The sequence below is a fragment of the Gopherus flavomarginatus genome, chromosome 1, assembly GCF_025201925.1.
Source record: "Gopherus flavomarginatus isolate rGopFla2 chromosome 1, rGopFla2.mat.asm, whole genome shotgun sequence".
Classification (NCBI taxonomy): Eukaryota; Metazoa; Chordata; order Testudines; family Testudinidae; genus Gopherus; species Gopherus flavomarginatus.
This window is the reverse complement of record NC_066617.1, coordinates 247,812,592-247,831,977: the sequence shown is the minus strand read 5'-3', so window position 1 is coordinate 247,831,977 and position 19,386 is coordinate 247,812,592. Positions and strand designations below refer to the sequence as shown.

The 19,386-nt window shown below is 46.2% G+C and overlaps 1 protein-coding gene across 4 annotated transcripts in view; it reads left to right on the top strand.

The window, feature by feature from the left end:
• The window catches only part of GABRA5 (gamma-aminobutyric acid type A receptor subunit alpha5), a 106,307-nt gene that overhangs the window by 73,081 nt on the left and 13,840 nt on the right, over positions 1–19,386 (top strand). For 3 of the 4 annotated variants that reach the window (XM_050932120.1, XM_050932130.1, XM_050932139.1), the window contains exon 7: positions 12,998–13,141. The exons of the other annotated variant lie outside the window; for it this stretch is intronic. In XM_050932120.1, the coding sequence (XP_050788077.1) occupies positions 12,998–13,141 (144 nt within the window). The remainder of the gene's footprint in view (positions 1–12,997; positions 13,142–19,386) is intronic. 4 annotated transcript variants of the gene reach the window in all.

Sequence of the window (19,386 nt, the reverse complement as noted above, 5' to 3'; positions counted from 1 at the left end):
CCACCTCACCATTTACCCCTTTTTCCAGATTGTTAATGAATATGTTGAATAATATTGGTCCTAGTACGGACCCCTGGGGGACACCACTATTTACCTCTCTCCATTCTGAAAACTGACCATTTATTCCTACCCTTTGTTTCCTATCTTTTAACTAGTTACCAATCCAGGAGAGGACCTTCCCTCTTATCCCATGACAACTTACTTTACTTAAGAGTCTTTGGTGAGGAACCTTGTCAAAGGCCTTCAGAAAATCTAAGTATACTATATCCACTGGATCATCCTTATCCACAGGCTTGTAGACCTCTCAAAAAATTCTAGTAGATTGATGAGGCATGATTTCCCTTTACAAAAAACATGTTGACTCTTCCCCAACAAATTATGCTAATCTATATGTCTGACAATTCTGTTCTTTACTATAGTTTCAATGAGTTTGCCTAGTACTGAAGTCAGGCTTACTGACCTGTAATTGCCGGGATCACCACTGAAGCCCTTTTTTAAAAATTGGCATCGCATTAGTTATCCTCCAGTCATCTGGTACAGAAGCTGATTTAAATGGTAGGTTACAAACTATCGTTAGTAGTTCTGCAATTTCAGATTTTAGTTCCTTCAGAACTCTTGGGTGAATACCATCTGGTCTTGGTGATTTATTACTGTTTCATTTATCAATTTGTTCTAAAACTTCTTCTAATAATACCTCAATCTGGGACAGTTCCTCAGATTTGTCATGTAAAAATAATAGCTCAGGTTTGGGAATCTTCTTCACATCCTCAGCTCTGAAGACGGATATAAAGAATTCATGTAGTTTCTCCACAATGGCTTTATTTTCCTGGAGTGCTTCTTTAGCATCTCAGTTGTCCAGTGGCCCCACTGGCTGTTTAGCAGGCTTCCTGCTTCTGATGTACTAAAAAAAAATGTTCGCTGTTACTTTGTGAGTCTTTGGCTAGCTGTTCTTCAAATTCTTTTTTGGCCTTCCTAATTATATTTTTACACTTCACTTGCCAGAGTTTATGCTCATTTCTATTTTTGTCACTAAGATTTAACTTCTGCTTTTTAAAGGATACCTTTTTTACCTCTCACTACTTCTTTTACTTTGTTTACTTTGGTGGCACTTCTTTGGTTTTCTCTGTTTTTTTTAATTCAGGGTATCCATTTAAGTTGAGCCTCTATTATGGCATCTTTAAAAAGTTTCCATGCAGCTTGCAAGGATTTCACTTTTGGTTTGTATTTTGTTTTTCCTGAAAACTAATATGAAGTGTGTTGATAGCATAGAACACAATGGGTAAACTGAAGTGGAGGAAGAGAATAGAAATCTTGTAGGAAGGAGGTAGTGAGATAAATTACCCTAGGCCTTCATACTAAAAAAAAAAAAAAAAAAAGCAAGCCCTGACACTTCAATTAGTTTGGGGCATTGCAAAAGTAAAAAGAAAAGAAAAGATTGATCTTCATATACTTTTTGTAAGCTCCCAGGTGAAATCATCCATAACAGGGATGATTTAGCAGTATTTATAGAGGGAGTGATTTCTCTGGAGGTCAGGAAATCGCCCAAACCTTTATTCAGTTTGGTGGCAATATCTTAACAAAGCTGTTAAGAGCCTGGAAAGCCTCCAGCACACTGCAGCTTCTTCTTTGCTGCTTTGCACTGAAGAGCAGCCATCTGTATTTAAGAACACAAGACTTCTGCATACAATTTTTGCTGATCTGCTGTCACAGTTCCCTGACAGTTTGCTGATCTGCTATCACAGCACCTCTGGGCTCATCAGGTGGACCCTGTATACCTGGAGGCTTCATCACATGACACATTCTTTAATTAAAGAGCAATCTTTATTTCCTGGAGACTCCAGGACAATCCTGGAGGGTTAGCAACCTTACCCCTGCCCCACTCAGGTCCCAGGCCTGGAGGCATCACTTCTGTCAGGATGGAAACATCTGATTCCTCCACTCTCACAGCTGGCCCAAGCTGCAGTCTGATGTACATCCAGTGATTACCTCAGCAGGCCTGACAATTCTGTTCCTTCCAGGAGCAATGACAGTGGTAACCAGTGATCAGACAGCCATCTTAAAGCAAAGTGTTATTTATTGAAACAAAAAGCATTTCAGAGAAAATAGATTTTAAAATAATACTGAAGTAGTCTGTAGCAGGCCTGCCTTTCTCTAAGAGTTGCCAGCTCCTTCAGACTCCCTCCACAGAGGCTCTATCTGAGTTAGGGCTGCCAACTTTCTAATCCCACAAAACCGAACACCATAGCCCCACTCCTACCCTGAGGTCATGCCCCCCACCCTGCCCCTTCCCAAAGACCCTACCCCCTGCTCACTATATTTCCCTTTCCTCAGTGGCTCACTCTCCCCCACCCTCACTCACTTTCACTGGGCTGGGGCAGGGGGTTGTGGTGCAGGAGGGGGTTCTAACTGGAGGCGCGAGCTCTGGGGTGGGGCCAGAAATGAGGGGTTTAGAATGCGGGAGGAGACTCCAGGCTGGGGCATGGGTTGAGGTCCAGGAGGGTGTGAGGACTCTGGCTTGGGGGTTGGGCTCTAGAGTGGGGCTGGGGATGAGGGGTTCGGAGTGTGGGAGGGGGCTGGGGGTTGAGGCAGGGAGTTGGGGTGTAGGGAGGATGAGGACTCCATCTGGAGGTGCAGACTCAGGTTGGTTTGGGGTGTAGGGGGGGCTCTGGGTTGGGGGGGGCTCAGGGCTGGGGCAGGGGGTTGGGGCTCAGGGTTTGGGCACAAGCTTGCCTCCAATGTCCCGGTCAGTCGTGCAGCAGGGGAGCTAAGGCAGCTTCCTGCCTGTCCTGGCACTACGGATCATGCTGTGGCCCAGAAGCTGCCAGCAGCTGGTCCAGCTCCTAAGCAGGGGCATGTCAGGCAGCTCTGCGTGAATTGCTATTCTCACCCACAGGCACTGCCCCCGCAGCTCCCATTGGCCACGGTTCCCAGCCTAGGAGCCGGAACTGCTGGCCACTTCCAGGGTGCAGCATGGAGCTAGGACAGGTAGGGACTAGCCTGCTTTAGCCCTGCAGCACCGCCAAGTGGACTTGTAACGGCCTGGTCGGCAGTGCTGACCAGAGCCGCCAGGATCCCTTTTTGACCAGGTGTTCCAGTTGAAAACTGGACACCTGGTCACCCTAACCTGAGTCAGTTGAGAAGCTTTTAACAACTGACCCCCTTTCTTCTTCTGAGAATGTTTTTTAACTCTTCAGTGTCCTTTTTGATTTCATAGTTTAATAGAATTTAAGGCCACCACTAGATCACTTGGTATGACTTGTTTTATATCATTCCATTTCACCCAGATACCCTATATTAAGTTCAGAATTTAGACTAAACTGTTATGTGCCAGATACAGAGAACAGGAGTGTCCGAGATGTTACCAATGCCCAAGGCTCCTGCAATGGTAGAGAATTGATTAGGTGAGAGATGTCTAGATTATCCCAGCAGGTGAACCATGTCCCATGCTGCAGAGGAAGGCAAAATGCCTCAAGGTCCCTGCCAATATGACCTGTGGGAAAATTTCTTTCTGACCCAAATCTGATGATGAGTTTGATCGTGAGCAAGTCATGTGAGCCAGGCATCTAGGAAGGAGGATTCTCACCTCAGAGCACTCATCTGCCCTGTCTGGTTTCCTGTCTCCAGCTATGGCCAATCTCTGATGCTTCAGAGGAAGGTGGAAAATAAAACCCAAATAAAACCAGAACACATCTGGCCAGTTGTGCACTGGGGAAAAAAAATTCCTTCCTGGCCCTTGAAGCCCTGAAACGTGAGATTTGGTTATAGCATTGCCTTAGTGCAAAGCTGAAAGTGTTCTGAGCATATCAAGGGTTATATTGGCATTCCTGTTCTCCTCATGCTCCATGAAGAAAGGGGGAATTTATAGAACCACAGCCTCCAAGGCCACAAAGGAACACCATGATCCCCCACCCTGATCTCCCCCACTGCCTCCCACTGACAGAGGCTGCAGAACTTCGTCCAGAAGCCAGATGAAAGTATGTGTTATGAAATATGTCATGTCTTAAAGACTCCAAATGATGATGAGTCCCGTCCCTCCCCTGGAAAGCTATTGCAATATTTAATTACCCTCACCATTGGGAAATCGTGTGTTATTTCAAGGTTGAATTTGTCTAACTTTAACTTCCAGCTGTACTCTTGTTAGGCCTTCTCAGCAAAGTTGAAAATCCCCCACTCTCAGATCATTTTCCATGTGTGAATACCTGTGCATACAGTGATCAAGACACGTTTCTACTTTCTCTTCAATAAGTTGAGCTCCTTAAGCCTCACATCAGAAGCCTTATTTTCTAGGCCTTGGACCATTCTTGTGGCCCTTCTTTGAGCTCTCTTTAGTATTTCCACAACCTTAATAATAATAAGAAGAAAACCAGCTAGCTCTTATATAGCACTTTTTCCATCACTGAATCTCCAGGCACTTCACATAGGAGGCCACTATTTTTATCCCCATCCTGCAGATGGGGAAACTGAGTGAGGTGAAGTGACTTGCATAAGGTCACCCCACAGGCCAGTGACAGATCTGGAAATAGAACCAAGATCTCCTCAGTCCCAGTTCAGTGCTCTGTCTACTAGGCTACACTGCTTCCCTCTAAAGGGGAGTAGGGTGAACCATTCCTGGAAGCACTGCCATACCAGTGAGATGTGTGGAGTGGATAGAACAAGCTCCTAGCCCATATTCTTGAAGTGTGTGTAATAACCTAGTCCCAGATTTGGACCTTAGCGTCCAAAATATGGGGGTTAGCATGAAAACCTCCAAGCTTAGCCACCAGCCTGGACCTGGTACCTGCTGCCACCACCCAAAAAATTAGAGTGTTTTGGGGCACTCTGGTCCCTCTGAAAAACCTTCCCTGGGGACCCCAAGACCCAAATCCCTTGAGTCTCACAACAAAGGGAAATAATCCTTTTTCCCTTCCCCCCCTCCAGGTGCTCCTGGAGAGATACACAGACACAAGCTCTGTGAAACTACACAGAGAGACTCCCCCTCTCTGTTCCCAATCCTGAAAACAAAAAGTACTTTCCTATTCCCCCAGAGGGAATGCAAAATCAGGCTAGCAATCCAACACACAGATCTCCCCTTGACTTCTTCCTCCCACCAATTCCCTGGTGAGTACAGACTCAATTTCCCTGAAGTAAAAAAAAACTCCAACAGGTCTTAAAAGAAAGCTTTATATAAAAAGAAAGAAAAATACATCCAAATGTCTCTCTGTATTAAGATGATACAATACAGGGTCAATTGCTTAAAAGAATATTGAATAAACAGCCTTATTCAAAAAGAATACAAATCAAAGCACTCCAGCACTTATATTCATGCAAATACCAAAGAAAAGAAACCATATAACTTACTATCTGATCTCTTTGTCCTTACCCTTAGAAACAGAAGATTAGAAAGTAGAACTACTTCTCCAAAGCTCAGAGAAAGCAGGCAGGCAGACACAAAGACTCAGACACACAAATCCCTCCACCCAAAGTTGAAAAAATCCGGTTTCCTGATTGGTCCTCTGGTCAGGTGCTTCAGGTGAAAGAGACATTAACCCTTAGCTATCTGTTTATGACACGCCCCCCAAATTGCAGACAGTGGGGAAGCTCACTGGCGGCGATTTCCTTCTAGAACTTGAAAATAAACAGATTAATACAACACATACACCTTTACATATACTCCTAAGTATATAACTAACAGACTTCTACATTTTAAGAACACTTTTTAACTACTGAATTCTGGGAAACTCTCACGGGAGAGTGCATCAGCAACTTTGTTAGAAGCTCCTGTGATGTGTTGAATTTCAAAATCAAAATCTTGGAGAGCTAAACTCCAACGAAGAAGTTTCTTGTTGTTCCCCTTGGCAGTATGAAGCCACTTTAGTGCAGCATGGTCAGTTTGTAGTTGGAACCACCGTCCCCAAACATATGGGCGTAGCTTTTCCAGGGCGTACACAATGGCATAGCATTCCTTTTCACTGACTGACCAGTGACTTTCCCTCTCAGACAGTTTCTTGCTGAGAAACACGACAGGATGGAAGTTGTGATCTGTTGCTTCCTGCATGAGCACTGCTCCTATACCACGCTCAGATGCATCTGTGGTTACTAGGAATGGCTTGTCAAAATCCGGGGCCCTGAGCACAGGGTCAGACATGAGCTTTGCCTTAAGTTGGGTAAAGGCCTTTTGACACTCATCAGTCCACTTAACTGCATTTGGCTGGGTCTTTTTGGTCAGGTCGGTCAATGGGGCAGCGATTTGGCTGTAGTGTGGTACAAATCGCCTGTAGTATCCGGCCAAGCCTAAGAAGGATTGGACCTGCTTCTTGGACCGTGGGACAGGCCACTTTTGGATAGCATCCACCTTGGCCTGTAGGGGGTTTATGGTTCCTCGACCCACCTGGTGCCCCAGGTAAGTCACTCTGTTTTGGCCTATTTGACACTTTTTGGCCTTAACAGTTAGTCCTGCCTGCCTGATGCGCTCAAAGACCTTTTCCAGGTGTAGTAGGTGTTCGGGCCAGGAGTCCGAAAAAATGGCCACATCATCGAGGTAGGCAACTGCAAATTCTCCCAGTCCAGCTAGTAGACCATCTACCAGCCTCTGGAAGGTGGCGGGTGCATTTCAAAGGCCGAAAGGAAGGACATTGAATTCATACACCCCCGCATGGGTGACGAATGCTGACCTCTCCTTGGCAGGTTCATCTAGCGGTACTTGCCAGTACCCCTTGGTTAAGTCTATTGTAGAGATGAACTGGGCACGTCCCAACTTTTCCAATAGCTCATCAGTGCGTGGCATTGGATAGTTGTCCGGACGAGTTACAGCATTTAGCTTACGGTAGTCCACGCAAAAGCGTATTTCCCCATCTGGTTTGGGTACCAGAACCACTGGAGATGCCCATGCACTGGTAGATGGGCGGATTACACCCATCTGTAGCATGTTCTGGATCTCCCGTTCTATAGCAGCTTGGGCATGAGGAGACACCCGGTAGGGTGGGGTTCTGATTGGGTGAGCATTACCTGTATCAATGGAGTGGTATGCCCGTTCAGTCCGTCCTGGGGTGGCTGAGAACAATGGGGCGAAGCTAGTGCACAGCTCCTTGATTTGTTGCCGCTGCAGACGTTCCAGGGTGGTTGAGAGGTTCACCTCTTCCACGCCACCGTCTTTTTTCCCGTCGTAGTAGACACCGTCAGGCCACTCAGCATCATCTTCCTGGACTGTAAACTGACAAACCTGTAAGTCTCTGGAATAGAAAGGCTTGAGAGAATTAACATGGTACACTTTAGGCTTTAGTGAGGAATTGGGAAATGCTATGAGGTAGTTTACAGCTCCCAGGCGCTCTTGGACCGTGAATGGCCCTTCCCATGATGCTTCCATCTTATGGGCCTGTTGCGCCTTCAAGACCATAACCTGGTCTCCTACCTTGAAGGACCGATCTCTGGCATGTCTGTCATACCAGGCCTTTTGCTCTTCTTGAGCATCCTTTAGGTTCTCTCTAGCAAGGGCTAAAGAGTGTCGGAGGGTGCTTTGTAGGTTGCTTACAAAGTCCAGAATGTTAGTTCCTGGAGAAGGCGTAAACCCCTCCCATTGCTGCTTCACCAACTGTAATGGCCCCTTAACCTCGTGACCATACACAAGTTCAAATGGTGAAAACCCTAAACTGGGATGTGGTACAGCCCTGTAGGCAAACAGCAACTGCTGCAACACTAGGTCCCAAGTATTGGAGAATTCGTTGATGAATTTTCGTATCATGGCCCCCAAAGTTCCATTGAACCTTTCAACCAGGCCATTGGTTTGATGGTGGTACGGGGTGGCAACCAAGTGATTCACCCCATGAGTTCCCCACAGTTTTTCCATGGTCCCTGCCAGGAAATTAGACCCTGAATCTGTAAGGATGTCAGAGGGCCAACCTACCCTGGCAAAGATGTCTGTTAGGGCCAGGCACACAGTGTTAGCCCTGGTGTTGCCTAGAGCTACTGCTTCTGGCCATCGGGTAGCAAAGTCCACTAAAGTCAGTACGTACTGCTTTCCTCTGGGCGTCTTTTTTGGGAAAGGGCCCAGAATATCCACAGCTACTCGCTGAAATGGGACCTCAATTATGGGGAGTGGCTGGAGAGGGGCCTTGACCTGGTCTTGAGGCTTTCCCACTTTTTGGCATACCTCACAAGACCGGACATACTTGGCAACGTCCTTGCCCATCCCTTCCCAGTGGAAGGACTTCCCCAACCGGTCCTTGGTTCTGTTCACCCCAGCATGGCCACTGGGATGATCATGGGCTAAGCTTAAGAGCTTCCCCCGGTACTTAGTTGGAACCACCAACTGTTTTTGCGGCTGCCATTCTTCCCGGTGTCCACCAGAAAGAATTTTCTTGTATAAAAGTCCTTGGTCTATAACAAACCGGGATCGATTAGAAGAGCTGAGAGGCGGTGGGGTGCTCCGTGCCGCCGCCCAAGCTTTCTGAAGGCTGTCATCCGCTTCCTGCTCAGCCTGGAACTGTTCCCTTGAGGCTGGGGTCACCAGTTCTTCCTCAGACTGTGGACTTGGGCTTGGTCCCTCTGGAAGCGATGTAGGTGATGGGGTTGTTTCCGTTGCTGGTGAACCGCTCTCCGCTGGTTCACCTGAGGGTATTTTAGGCTCTGGCTGAGCCTTTTGGGTATGGCTGTCTGTTGCTTCTGCCAGTTCTGGCTCGCTGGCGCCCTCTGGCTTTGAGTTTGAAGATGTGGTTGCACTTGCTGGTGCTGGTTGCTGTTCCAGTTCCGGGCCTGGGACTGGAGATGCTGTGGCTGTTTCAGTGGTAGGCATGGAATCCGGGTCCACTACCTCTGTCTGGGTCTCTGGTAACACAGACGGGGCCTCTGTGGACGGCTCAGGATCAGGAATGGGTCTGGAAGCTTGCCTGGTTTGGCTACGTGTAACCATTCCCACTCTCTTGGCCCGCCTCACCTGGTTGGCCAAGTCTTCCCCCAGTAGCATGGGGATAGGATAATTGTCATAGACTGCAAAAGTCCACATTCCTGACCAGCCTTTGTACTGGACAGGCAGTTGAGCTGTAGGCAAGTCTACAGCTTGTGACATGAAGGGGTAAATTGTAACTTTGGCCTTTGGGTTGATGAATTTGGGGTCAACGAAGGATTGGTGGATAGCTGACACTTGTGCCCCCGTGTCTCTCCACGCAGTAACCTTCTTTCCGCCCACTCTCAAATTTTCCCTTCGCTCCAAAGGTATTTGAGAGGCATCCGGGCCTGGGGATCTTTGGTGTGATGGTGGTGTAATGAATTGCACTCGCATGGTGTTCTTGGGACAGTTGGCCTTGATATGTCCCAGTTCATTACACTTAAAGCATCTTCCATCTGATGGGTCACTGGGCCGAAGTGAGTTACTGGAGACTGGTGAGGTGGAAGGGTAGGGTGTCTGTGGCTTTACTTGGGTGGTATGTGGGGTCTTTGGCTGTCCTCGGTTGTAGGGTTTATGGTCTGTGTGCCCCCTGGGGTAATCGTTCCACTTGACAGTAGCTTTCTTGCTTTCTGCCAGTTCCATCCATTTGGCTCCAATTTCCCCCGCCTCAGCGATATCTTTGGGATTTCCATCTTGTATGTACCGTGTGATGTCTTCAGGAACACCATCCAAGAACTGCTCCATTTGTATGAGGAGGTTCAGTTCTTCCAAGGTTTGAATGTTGTTTCCTGTTATCCAGGCCTCATAGTTTTTTGCAATGTAGTAGGCGTGTTTGGGAAATGACACCTCTGGTTTCCACTTTTGGGTTCTGAAGCGCCGACGGGCATGATCTGGGGTTATCCCCATTCGGTATCTGGCCTTGGTTTGAAAAAGTTTATAGTCATTCATTTGCAGCTTAGGCATTTCAGCTGCCACCTCTGCTAAAGGTCCACTGAGCTGTGACCTCAATTCTACCATGTACTGGTCTTCGGGAATGCTGTACCCAAGACAGGCTCTTTCAAAATTTTCCAAGAAGGCCTCGGTGTCATCACCTGCCTTGTAGGTGGGAAATTTCCTGTGCTGTGGAGCAATAATGGGCGCCGGGTTGTTAGGGTTGGCTGGCACAGGCAGCCCAGCTTTTGCCAACTCCAGTTCATGTTTTCTCTGTTTTTCCTTCTCTTCATTCTCTTTTTGTTGTTTTTCCATTTCTTTTTGGTGCTTTTCCATTTCTCGGCGGTGGGCCAACTCTTCTTCTGCTTGTTTCCTTCGGTAGGCCACCTCTTCTTCTTCTAGTTTTCTTTTGTGTGCTGCCTCCTTGGCTGCCTCTTTGGCTGCCTGTTCTCTTTGGTAGGCTGCCTGTTCTCTTTGGTAGGCTGCCTCTTTGATCTGTTCTTCTCTTTCTTTCATCTCCATCTCTTTTTGTTTTATTTCCAGTTGTCGCCTGTGTTCAGCTTCTTTGATTTGTTCTTCGGCCTCAATTTTTGCCTTAGAAGTCATGGTTCCTGTTTTCTTGTGTTGGGGGGCCCTCCGGTGTTTATCTTCTGAACTGCAGGCTCTGTTCCCTCCTGGAGTCTGCCTAGCAACAGTGCTTTTTTCCTTTTCTCTCTCTAGCTAATGTTCAATGAAGGGAAACCAGAAAAACCACTTTATTTGCATGCATATAAGTGCTGGTACTTGCCTCCTAATGGGAGGGCTATTGCATGACAAAAGACCCTCACAGTCTCTTAATGGCTTCTCGCTTAACATGCAAGCCACAAACTGCCAGAGAGAGCAGAAAAAAAAATTCTCTCTGGTTCCCTTTTAAAACCAACTGTTTCTCTCTGCTAAAAAGCCCTTAGCAGAGAAAAGAAAAATATAATATTCCTACTGGCTTCTGGATTCTGTCTATATCCCACCCACTGCCACCATGTAATAACCTAGTCCCAGATTTGGACCTTAGCGTCCAAAATATGGGGGTTAGCATGAAAACCTCCAAGCTTAGCCACCAGCCTGGACTTGGTACCTGCTGCCACCACCCAAAAAATTAGAGTGTTTTGGGGCACTCTGGTCCCTCTGAAAAACCTTCCCTGGGGACCCCAAGACCCAAATCCCTTGAGTCTCACAACAAAGGGAAATAATCCTTTTTCCCTTCCCCCCCTCCAGGTGCTCCTGGAGAGATACACAGACACAAGCTCTGTGAAACTACACAGAGAGACTCCCCCTCTCTGTTCCCAATCCTGAAAACAAAAAGTACTTTCCTATTCCCCCAGAGGGAATGCAAAATCAGGCTAGCAATCCAACACACAGATCTCCCCTTGACTTCTTCCTCCCACCAATTCCCTGGTGAGTACAGACTCAATTTCCCTGAAGTAAAAAAAAACTCCAACAGGTCTTAAAAGAAAGCTTTATATAAAAAGAAAGAAAAATACATCCAAATGTCTCTCTGTATTAAGATGATACAATACAGGGTCAATTGCTTAAAAGAATATTGAATAAACAGCCTTATTCAAAAAGAATACAAATCAAAGCACTCCAGCACTTATATTCATGCAAATACCAAAGAAAAGAAACCATATAACTTACTATCTGATCTCTTTGTCCTTACCCTTAGAAACAGAAGATTAGAAAGTAGAACTACTTCTCCAAAGCTCAGAGAAAGCAGGCAGGCAGACACAAAGACTCAGACACACAAATCCCTCCACCCAAAGTTGAAAAAATCCGGTTTCCTGATTGGTCCTCTGGTCAGGTGCTTCAGGTGAAAGAGACATTAACCCTTAGCTATCTGTTTATGACAGTGTGGACCCCGGAATGGGATACAGTATTCCAGTAGCAGTCTCACAAATGCTGTGTACGAGTCAAGATCCCTTCCCTCCTTCTATTTGATATTCCCCTTTTTGCCACACTATTGCTCTGAGAGCTCATGCTCATGATCCTTAAGTCCTTCTCTGAGTCCCTGCTTTCGAGGACAGGCTACCAGCTTTAGAAAAACAAGGCTTACAACTTGTTGAAGATGGGATACAGAATCCTTGAAGCTAACACCACCAGTTTCCTCTGTTATCTTTCAAGTGTGTGCTTGGATGTTCTTAAATCTGAGAAGTTATTGTGCTGCAACTCTGCACGGACCCCAGGGAATGTGAGAATAAAATAAACATTCCACTACCCCCAGTATAAATGTATATTAATAATTAGTTTACATATAAATATTCTTACATTATTACAAAGCATTTCCATGTCTGTCACACCTGCATTTTGCACTCTTTTTGCAAGGAAATTGATGCATTAGTTTTTCCAGAGGATTTGGTAAAACAGTCTCTTGTTCCTTGCAACCCCGTTGCCGCCCTTAAACATTCAAAAATCATAAGACAGGCAACCCTAAAACAATGAGATTTTCTTAAAAACCACAGCTTTTTCTTTTAATTTGCCTCCTGCTTTATAAGACTATAGGGCTGTTGTTTTCAAGCTTTCCTTTGCAGCCACAAGGGCTTGAAACTTTTTTTTTAACTGTGAAAGCTGAAGTTCTCATATAGTAACATGATCCAGGTGCTGGGCCTTGAATTAAAAAATGCTAAATATTGTGAGACTCACAATAAACTCATGTAATCTGGCAACTTTGCCACTGCCTTTGATTCCTGGGACCTCCAGGTAAAAAATATTAGGTAGAGAGAACTCATATCAAACACACACGTGCACACACACAATTCAACCCTCTCCACACACGCAGACACATCAGCCTCCCTCCCCTGCCCCCCATGTGCACACACTCTCACCAACTTCAGCCAGGCATATACACCAGCCAGTACACCCCCACACCACTCCGTGCACATTTCACTTTTCCAGTCAAAAGCTCTCCCAAATCAAATGGCCCTAAAGGATTATATTTGTAACTCCACTGTGCCAGGCTTTTACAAACCATCCCACACATCTGTTATGTCAGAAGGCTTCGACCTAATACTTTGTGAGCCGGACATATGGGAACATAGTTATATCATATCTATTTGTTTCTCTTAACTGCTGTCACTCCTCTCTTCTTCCCCCTCCTCTTTCCAAAACTATATGATTTAAGAGTCCACTAGGAAATTAATCTCTGTTTTAACCTGTCATCTTTATTTCCATTAACAGATGCTTACCCCAATTCTGAAGTGGTCTATGTCTGGACTAATAGCACCGCTACATCTGTGGTGGTTGCAGAAGATGGTTCACGACTTAACCAGTATCATCTGATGGGACAGACTGTAGGAACTGAAAACATCAGTACCAGTACAGGTGTGGTAGAATGCATCTTTCCACCACACAGTTGCTAACAGGAAAAGGAGGTGCAGTGGGGAGATGTATACAGGCTTCTGGCTATTTGGTGGGGGCACTAGGGAAACACATATCAAGTCTTGGCAACTGTACAGTAGCACTTCAGAGTTACGAACACCAGAGCAACAAAGTGACCAGTCAACCACACACCTCATTGGAACCAGAAGTATGCCATCAGGCAGTAGCAGAGGCCAAAAACAAAAAAAGCAAATACAGTACAGTACTGCGTTAAACATAAACTACTAAAAATATTAAGAAAGCAACCTTTTTCTTCTGCAGAGTAAAGTTTCAAAGCTGTATTAGGTCAATGTTCAGCTGCAAACTTTTGTAAACTTTTGAAAGAACAACTATAAGGTTTTATTCAGTTACAAACAGCACATATTTCAGAGCTATGAACAACCTCTGTTCCCAGAGTGTTCATCACTCTGAGGTCCTGCTGTATTTGCTGAAATCGCAGCACTATGGCTGGCTTATTTCCCTGCTGGGGGAGCAGCTCCAGGAGGCAAACACTAGCCACCCATTAGATCTGTACCAATCCTAGGTTTATAGTGATTTGCTTGATGAAGCCATTTGGGGGAGGGGGGAAGAGGGAAGGTGGCAGCTGTTGCTGGGCTTTGTAGCGTGTCCTGGGTACCACGTGGCCAGAGAGGAGGTGCTAACCCCAAGGATTCCCATTTCCTCCGTAACTGGAAGTGGAGGCGCCAGATGTGGCAGCATTAGAGAGGCAAAGAAGCTTTAATCCCAGCCCAGCCACCCACGTGAGGCCCCCCTTAGCCCCTCTCCTTCTGCTTAAGGCTTCTATGTCAGGGCAGCCCTATGCTCTGATGGGGGTGGGGATGGGGAATACCTGGGAGGGTGAAGCCAGACCAGCCCTGACAGTTACATGGGTTCCGCAGCACAGAGGCTTTAACAGGTTATATAATATACTTGTCTTGAGACAATTAATGAAGTTGAGTCTAAGGGCTCCTATGATTGGAACCAAAAATATCCTGTCTTTAAACAAAGCCATCCGCTCTCCCCATGGCTTCATTCACAGCGGGATTTTAGAATGCAGTTTTGAACAATGCTCTGGCAGAAATTAACACTAGTAAAGCACTGAGACATATTTATTGTGAGGACCTGGCACCTCCTATCACTGGCTAAAAATGACAGGCTCTTAGGTCTAATTTGAGACCCTGAGGAGAAGGTGTAAACCAGATTGGTAACCTGGGCTATCCTTGGAAGGGATATTTAGCACACTTTATCATGTGCACCATCCGCTCCCCCGCACACACACACAATCACAAAGGTTGATAGGATTAAGGAATGAAGGTTCTTAAAGCTCTCTGTTCAAAATTAAACAAACAAACAGTTCTGTGGAAGGTGGGACCCACTCTGAGCCCAGTTGGGCTTACTGTTTACTCTTCAAACAATCCCAAAGCAAAGACAACCTTGTTCTGCATAGTACAAGGCAACCACAAAGCAAAGTTATGCTCCACTTCCCTGCAAGTTCTAATCATTCCCAACCCCTTCAATATACATAAAACAGTTGCTAAATAAGCCAAAAGAATCAGCATCCAGGATACGCATGTAGAAATAATCACAGTCGTTACCCTAAGAGCAAAGAGCCCCCTGGGGAAAGCAAGCTGCTTCCCATTAAAGAACAAAAACATGTTTCCTTACCAGTTCACCATCATAGCTGCATTGTTTTCTGCAATGAATGGCAGCTCCCCTCTTGCTTTCAAAACTGCCAAGAAAAAGATCCAGAGGATGTATGGGAGCATCTCCTAGAAACTTGCCCTGATCCCGAGAGAAAGAAAACAATCCAAAGTAGGCAGTGAGTGCTCCAGGGTGTCAGTTCTGGGCCACTTTCACGTCTCCGCTTTCCTGTGGAAGGCACCTTGCACTCCTCAACCTAAGGAAACAGCAGAATCCTAGGAGGGATCAAAAAGTTCGTGCACAGAAATCACGTCCCTTCCCTAAGATTGAGGCTAATAAATTACGGTTTTCCAACTTCAAGAATTTTTTTAATGTCCCAGGTTGCATCTGGGCAGGCTGGATTCTGATTGCAGGGTGGATCACAAAGAGCAGGACACAGATTGTAACCAGGGATTAGCAAAATACAAAAATCCGATTTTACACAGGGAAAGCATCAGTCAGTGATGGATTTTCTGGACTTCATCAAGCTCGCAGTAGGCTTGTAATCAGGGTTACTTGTGATTGGATGTTTAAGACATTTCTCCTTTGTACAGAATTGTTGAATACCAGGGTAGGGTGCGGGGGAGGGGGTACTTCACAAATCCAACAGTTTGGATCCTTTCGCTATATTTTGGCCACATATCAAACTACACAACCCCTCCAATTGCACGGGGGAAAATGTTTGGGTATATACAAATTTTACGCACCTTTTATGCTGTTGCTTCAAGCAGATGCTTTTTAGAAAGAGGTAAAATCTGGATCTCCACCAGTCTTACTGGATCTTACTGATTTTTGCACCCAGCTCCCCAAGTTCTGCCTGAAGAAAAAGGATACTCGGCTAGTTAGATTGCACCAAAAAAAAATCTTGACATCTGGCACATTTTAGCACTGGCATGCTGCAAAAACCCTGATCCTGCTAATCTTGGCACTTGAGCCCCCAAATTCTACTAGCTACATAGAGAATACAGCTGCCACAAAAAAATTCCCAATATAACAGTGTTGCAAAAAACCAGTACCAAGCCCCAATACTTCCACTTCCTACATAAAGAACACATCAAGTCACTTGTATGTATCAAAATATTCCTGTACTGCCTACACAGAGAAGATATTCAGAACAAATAAAGAGAGAACAAGTCCAGCCACTTCTGTTGCACTTAAGATCTTGCATTTTTGCACATTGCAGCACCACAGCACAAAACCCAGACCCCAAACACAGATCATGCTGGATCTTGCCAATTTTTGCACTCAGGCCCCAAATTCCAATATCTAAATACAGAACACAGCCAGCTGCTCCATCTATACCAAAAAATTACAGACCCTGGTGTATCCTGAGCCAAGTGTGGTCTGGTGCAACAATGACACAATAACACAGATCTGACATACCTGAATTCTGCCAGAACCTGCCATTTTTTTTCACCCCAGGCCTCAGTCTACAAGTGTAGCCACCACTCCACCACTAGTAAAACAGACCTTGATGTATCCAGCCTAATAGCATATGAATAACACATATCTGGTGTCTGGATTCTACTGGGTCCTGCCATTTTTTAGCCATATTCTTTCTCCAAAATTCTGTCTAAATTATTTTTTTTAAATGTAGCAACTTCTAATCCATCAAAAAAATCTAAGCCAATGTTTCCTAAAGGATGGGCTGCATCGTGGAAAGGATGTAAATGGATCATGGGATCGGTGTGGAGGAGAGGCCCGAGGGGGTTGGAGAGTTAGCCTGCCCAGCACTTACACAGCACAAGTGGTTTCTGTCCCACAGGACTGAGCCTAGCAAGCCCCCTTTGGGTGTTGTGACCTATTACACAGGGTCACAGTGCCACTCAGGTTTGGCCTGGCTGCTCCTCTGTCATGACAGAGGAGCGGTCAGACCATACTGAATAGTGCTGCAAGAGATGGCATAGATCAAACCTGAGTATCACTGACACCAAATGGGCAGGTTGCAATGCCACTCACTCAAATATGTCCCAGTCGCCCCTCCATCATGACAGAGAGATGCTGTGACCTTGTGTGCCAGGTTGCAACTCCCAGAGCAGGGAGTTAGGCCCAGCCCTGCAAGAAAGGAGTCATCACTGTGGGGTGAGTGCACGGAAAACTCTGCAAATAGCAGCCCCCGACACCTGAGGGCCTTCCCTCTGCACCTCTCCAGAGTAGGGTTGTGGTGCCAGGGTAGAGGATGCTGCTGAGGATGGTTAGTAGCCCCTCGGCAGGGTGAGGAGGTGATGATGGAGGAGACAATGGCCTATTATTTCCCCCCCCAAAAAAATTTGGATCCTGGATTGGTGATAAGAAAAAGACAAAATGCAGGTGTTTGGATGCCTTACTAAAACATTTGGGAACCAATGTAGACCCTCTGCAACTTGGCACAGCTGCAGCACAAAGTCCCATAGCCATCACTTGGATCCAGCTATATCAGCTCAGTTTTCACTCTAAGGCCAAAAATTCTACCAGAAATGCAGCAGCTCCATTTCTTCTTTATTATTAATTATTTCTCTTGATTATTGATGTTGAGAATGGCATCTGTACAAACATGCAACAAAAATTAATTCCTGTCCCAAAGAGCTTAAGTCTAAGTGGGAAATCCTGGCCCTACTGAAGTCACTGAGAGTTTTGCCATTGACTTCAGTGCGGCCAGAATTTCACTCTGAGGATATGTCTACACTACGAAATTAGGTCGAATTTATAGAAGTCGGTTTTTTATAAATTGTTTTTATACATTCAATTGTGCGTGTCCCCACACAAAATGCTCTAAGTGCATTAAATCGACGGACTGCGTCCACAGTATCGAGGCTAGTGTCAACTTCCAGAGCATTGCACTGTGGGTAGCTGTGAGTAGCTATCCCACAGTTCCCGCAGTCTCCACAGCCCACTGGAATTCTGGGTTGAGATCCCAATGCCTGATGGGGCAAAAACAGTGTTGTGAGTGGTTCTGGGTACGTCATCAGACCCACCCCAATCTCTTCCTCCTTGAAAGCAACGGCAGACAATCATTTCTTGCCTTTTTTCCCGGGTTACCTGAGCAGATGCCATACCACGGCAAGCATGGAACCCGCTCAGCTCACCATCACCGTATGTCTCCTAGGTGCTGGCAGACATGGGACTGCATTGCTACACAGCAGCAGCTCATTGCCTTTTGGCAGCAGACGGTGCATTACAATTGGTAGCCATCGTCGTCATATTCCTGGGTGCTCTTTTAACCGACCTTAGTGAGATTGGTTAGGGGCGCCTGGGCTGACATGGGAGTGACTCAACCAGGTCATTCCCATCTTCTGCCAAGCATCTAGGAGATGACGATGGCTAGCAGTTGTACTGCACCGTCTTCTGGCTAGCAATTGTAATGCAGCATCTTCTGCCGAGCACGCAGGAGATGATGATGGCTAGCAGTCGTACTGCACCGTCTTCTGGCAAGCAGCCAGGAGATGATGATGGGTTGCAGTCGTACTGCACTGTCTGCTGCCAGCCTAAGATGTAAAAGATAGATGGAGTGGATCAAAACAAGAAATTGATCCGATTTGTTTTGTGAAATCAACGGCCTGCTAAACCCAGGGTTTCGAGTTCAATCCTTGAGGGGGCCATTCTGTGTGACAGTTGTTTGTGTTTCTCCTTGATGCAAAGACACCCCTTTTGTTGATTTTAATTCCCTGTAAGCCATGTCATCAGTCGCCCCTCCCTCCATCAGAGCAATGGCAGACAATTGTTTCACGCCTTTTTTCAGCGCAGAACCAGAAGCTGCAAAAGCAAAATCAGGCGAGGAGGCGATGGCAGCGCAGTGACAAGAGTGAGGAGGACATAGGCATGGACATAGACTTCTCACAAAGTACAGGCCGGGCAATGTGCCCTAGCAATGTGCACATCATACTGATGAGCTCTACATGAGCTCTGCATGGTCACCTGTGCTGATCAGCTCGCCATGCTGGCCAAACAGGAAATGAAATTCAAAAGTTTTTGGGCCATTTTCTGTCTACCTGGCCGATGCATCTGAGTTGAGAGCGCTGTCCAGAGCAGTCACAATGAAGCACTCTGAGATAGCTCCCGGAGGCCAATACCGTCAAATTGCGTCCACACTACCCCAAATTCGACCCAGCAAGGCCAGTTTCAGCGCTAATCCATTCTCAGAGGTGGAGTAAAGAAATTGATTTAAAGAGCCCTTTAATTTGAAAAAAAAGGGCTTCATCGTGTGGATGGGTCCAGGCTTAAATTGAGGTAACACTGCTAAATTCGACCTAAAATCGAAGTGTAGGCCAGGCCTAAGTATAATGCTAGAGGCAACAGGTGGATACAATAAATGGCTACAAGGTAACAATGAGACAATACCAGTCAGCATAATAAGTAGTGGTCGCAGAGCACCAGCTTCCCCCCGCCCCAAGTTGAGTTTTTTGCAGGCATTGTGGCTGGATAGAAAATGCAAATTTCATGGGGAGCTTCCGCCATGTGTAAGAGCAGTGTGAAAGAGTGTACTCTCCCTTTAAGAGACAAGCTGGAACCAGCAGCTGCCCCCTACCCCACCCCAATCCCCTTAAGCTGGT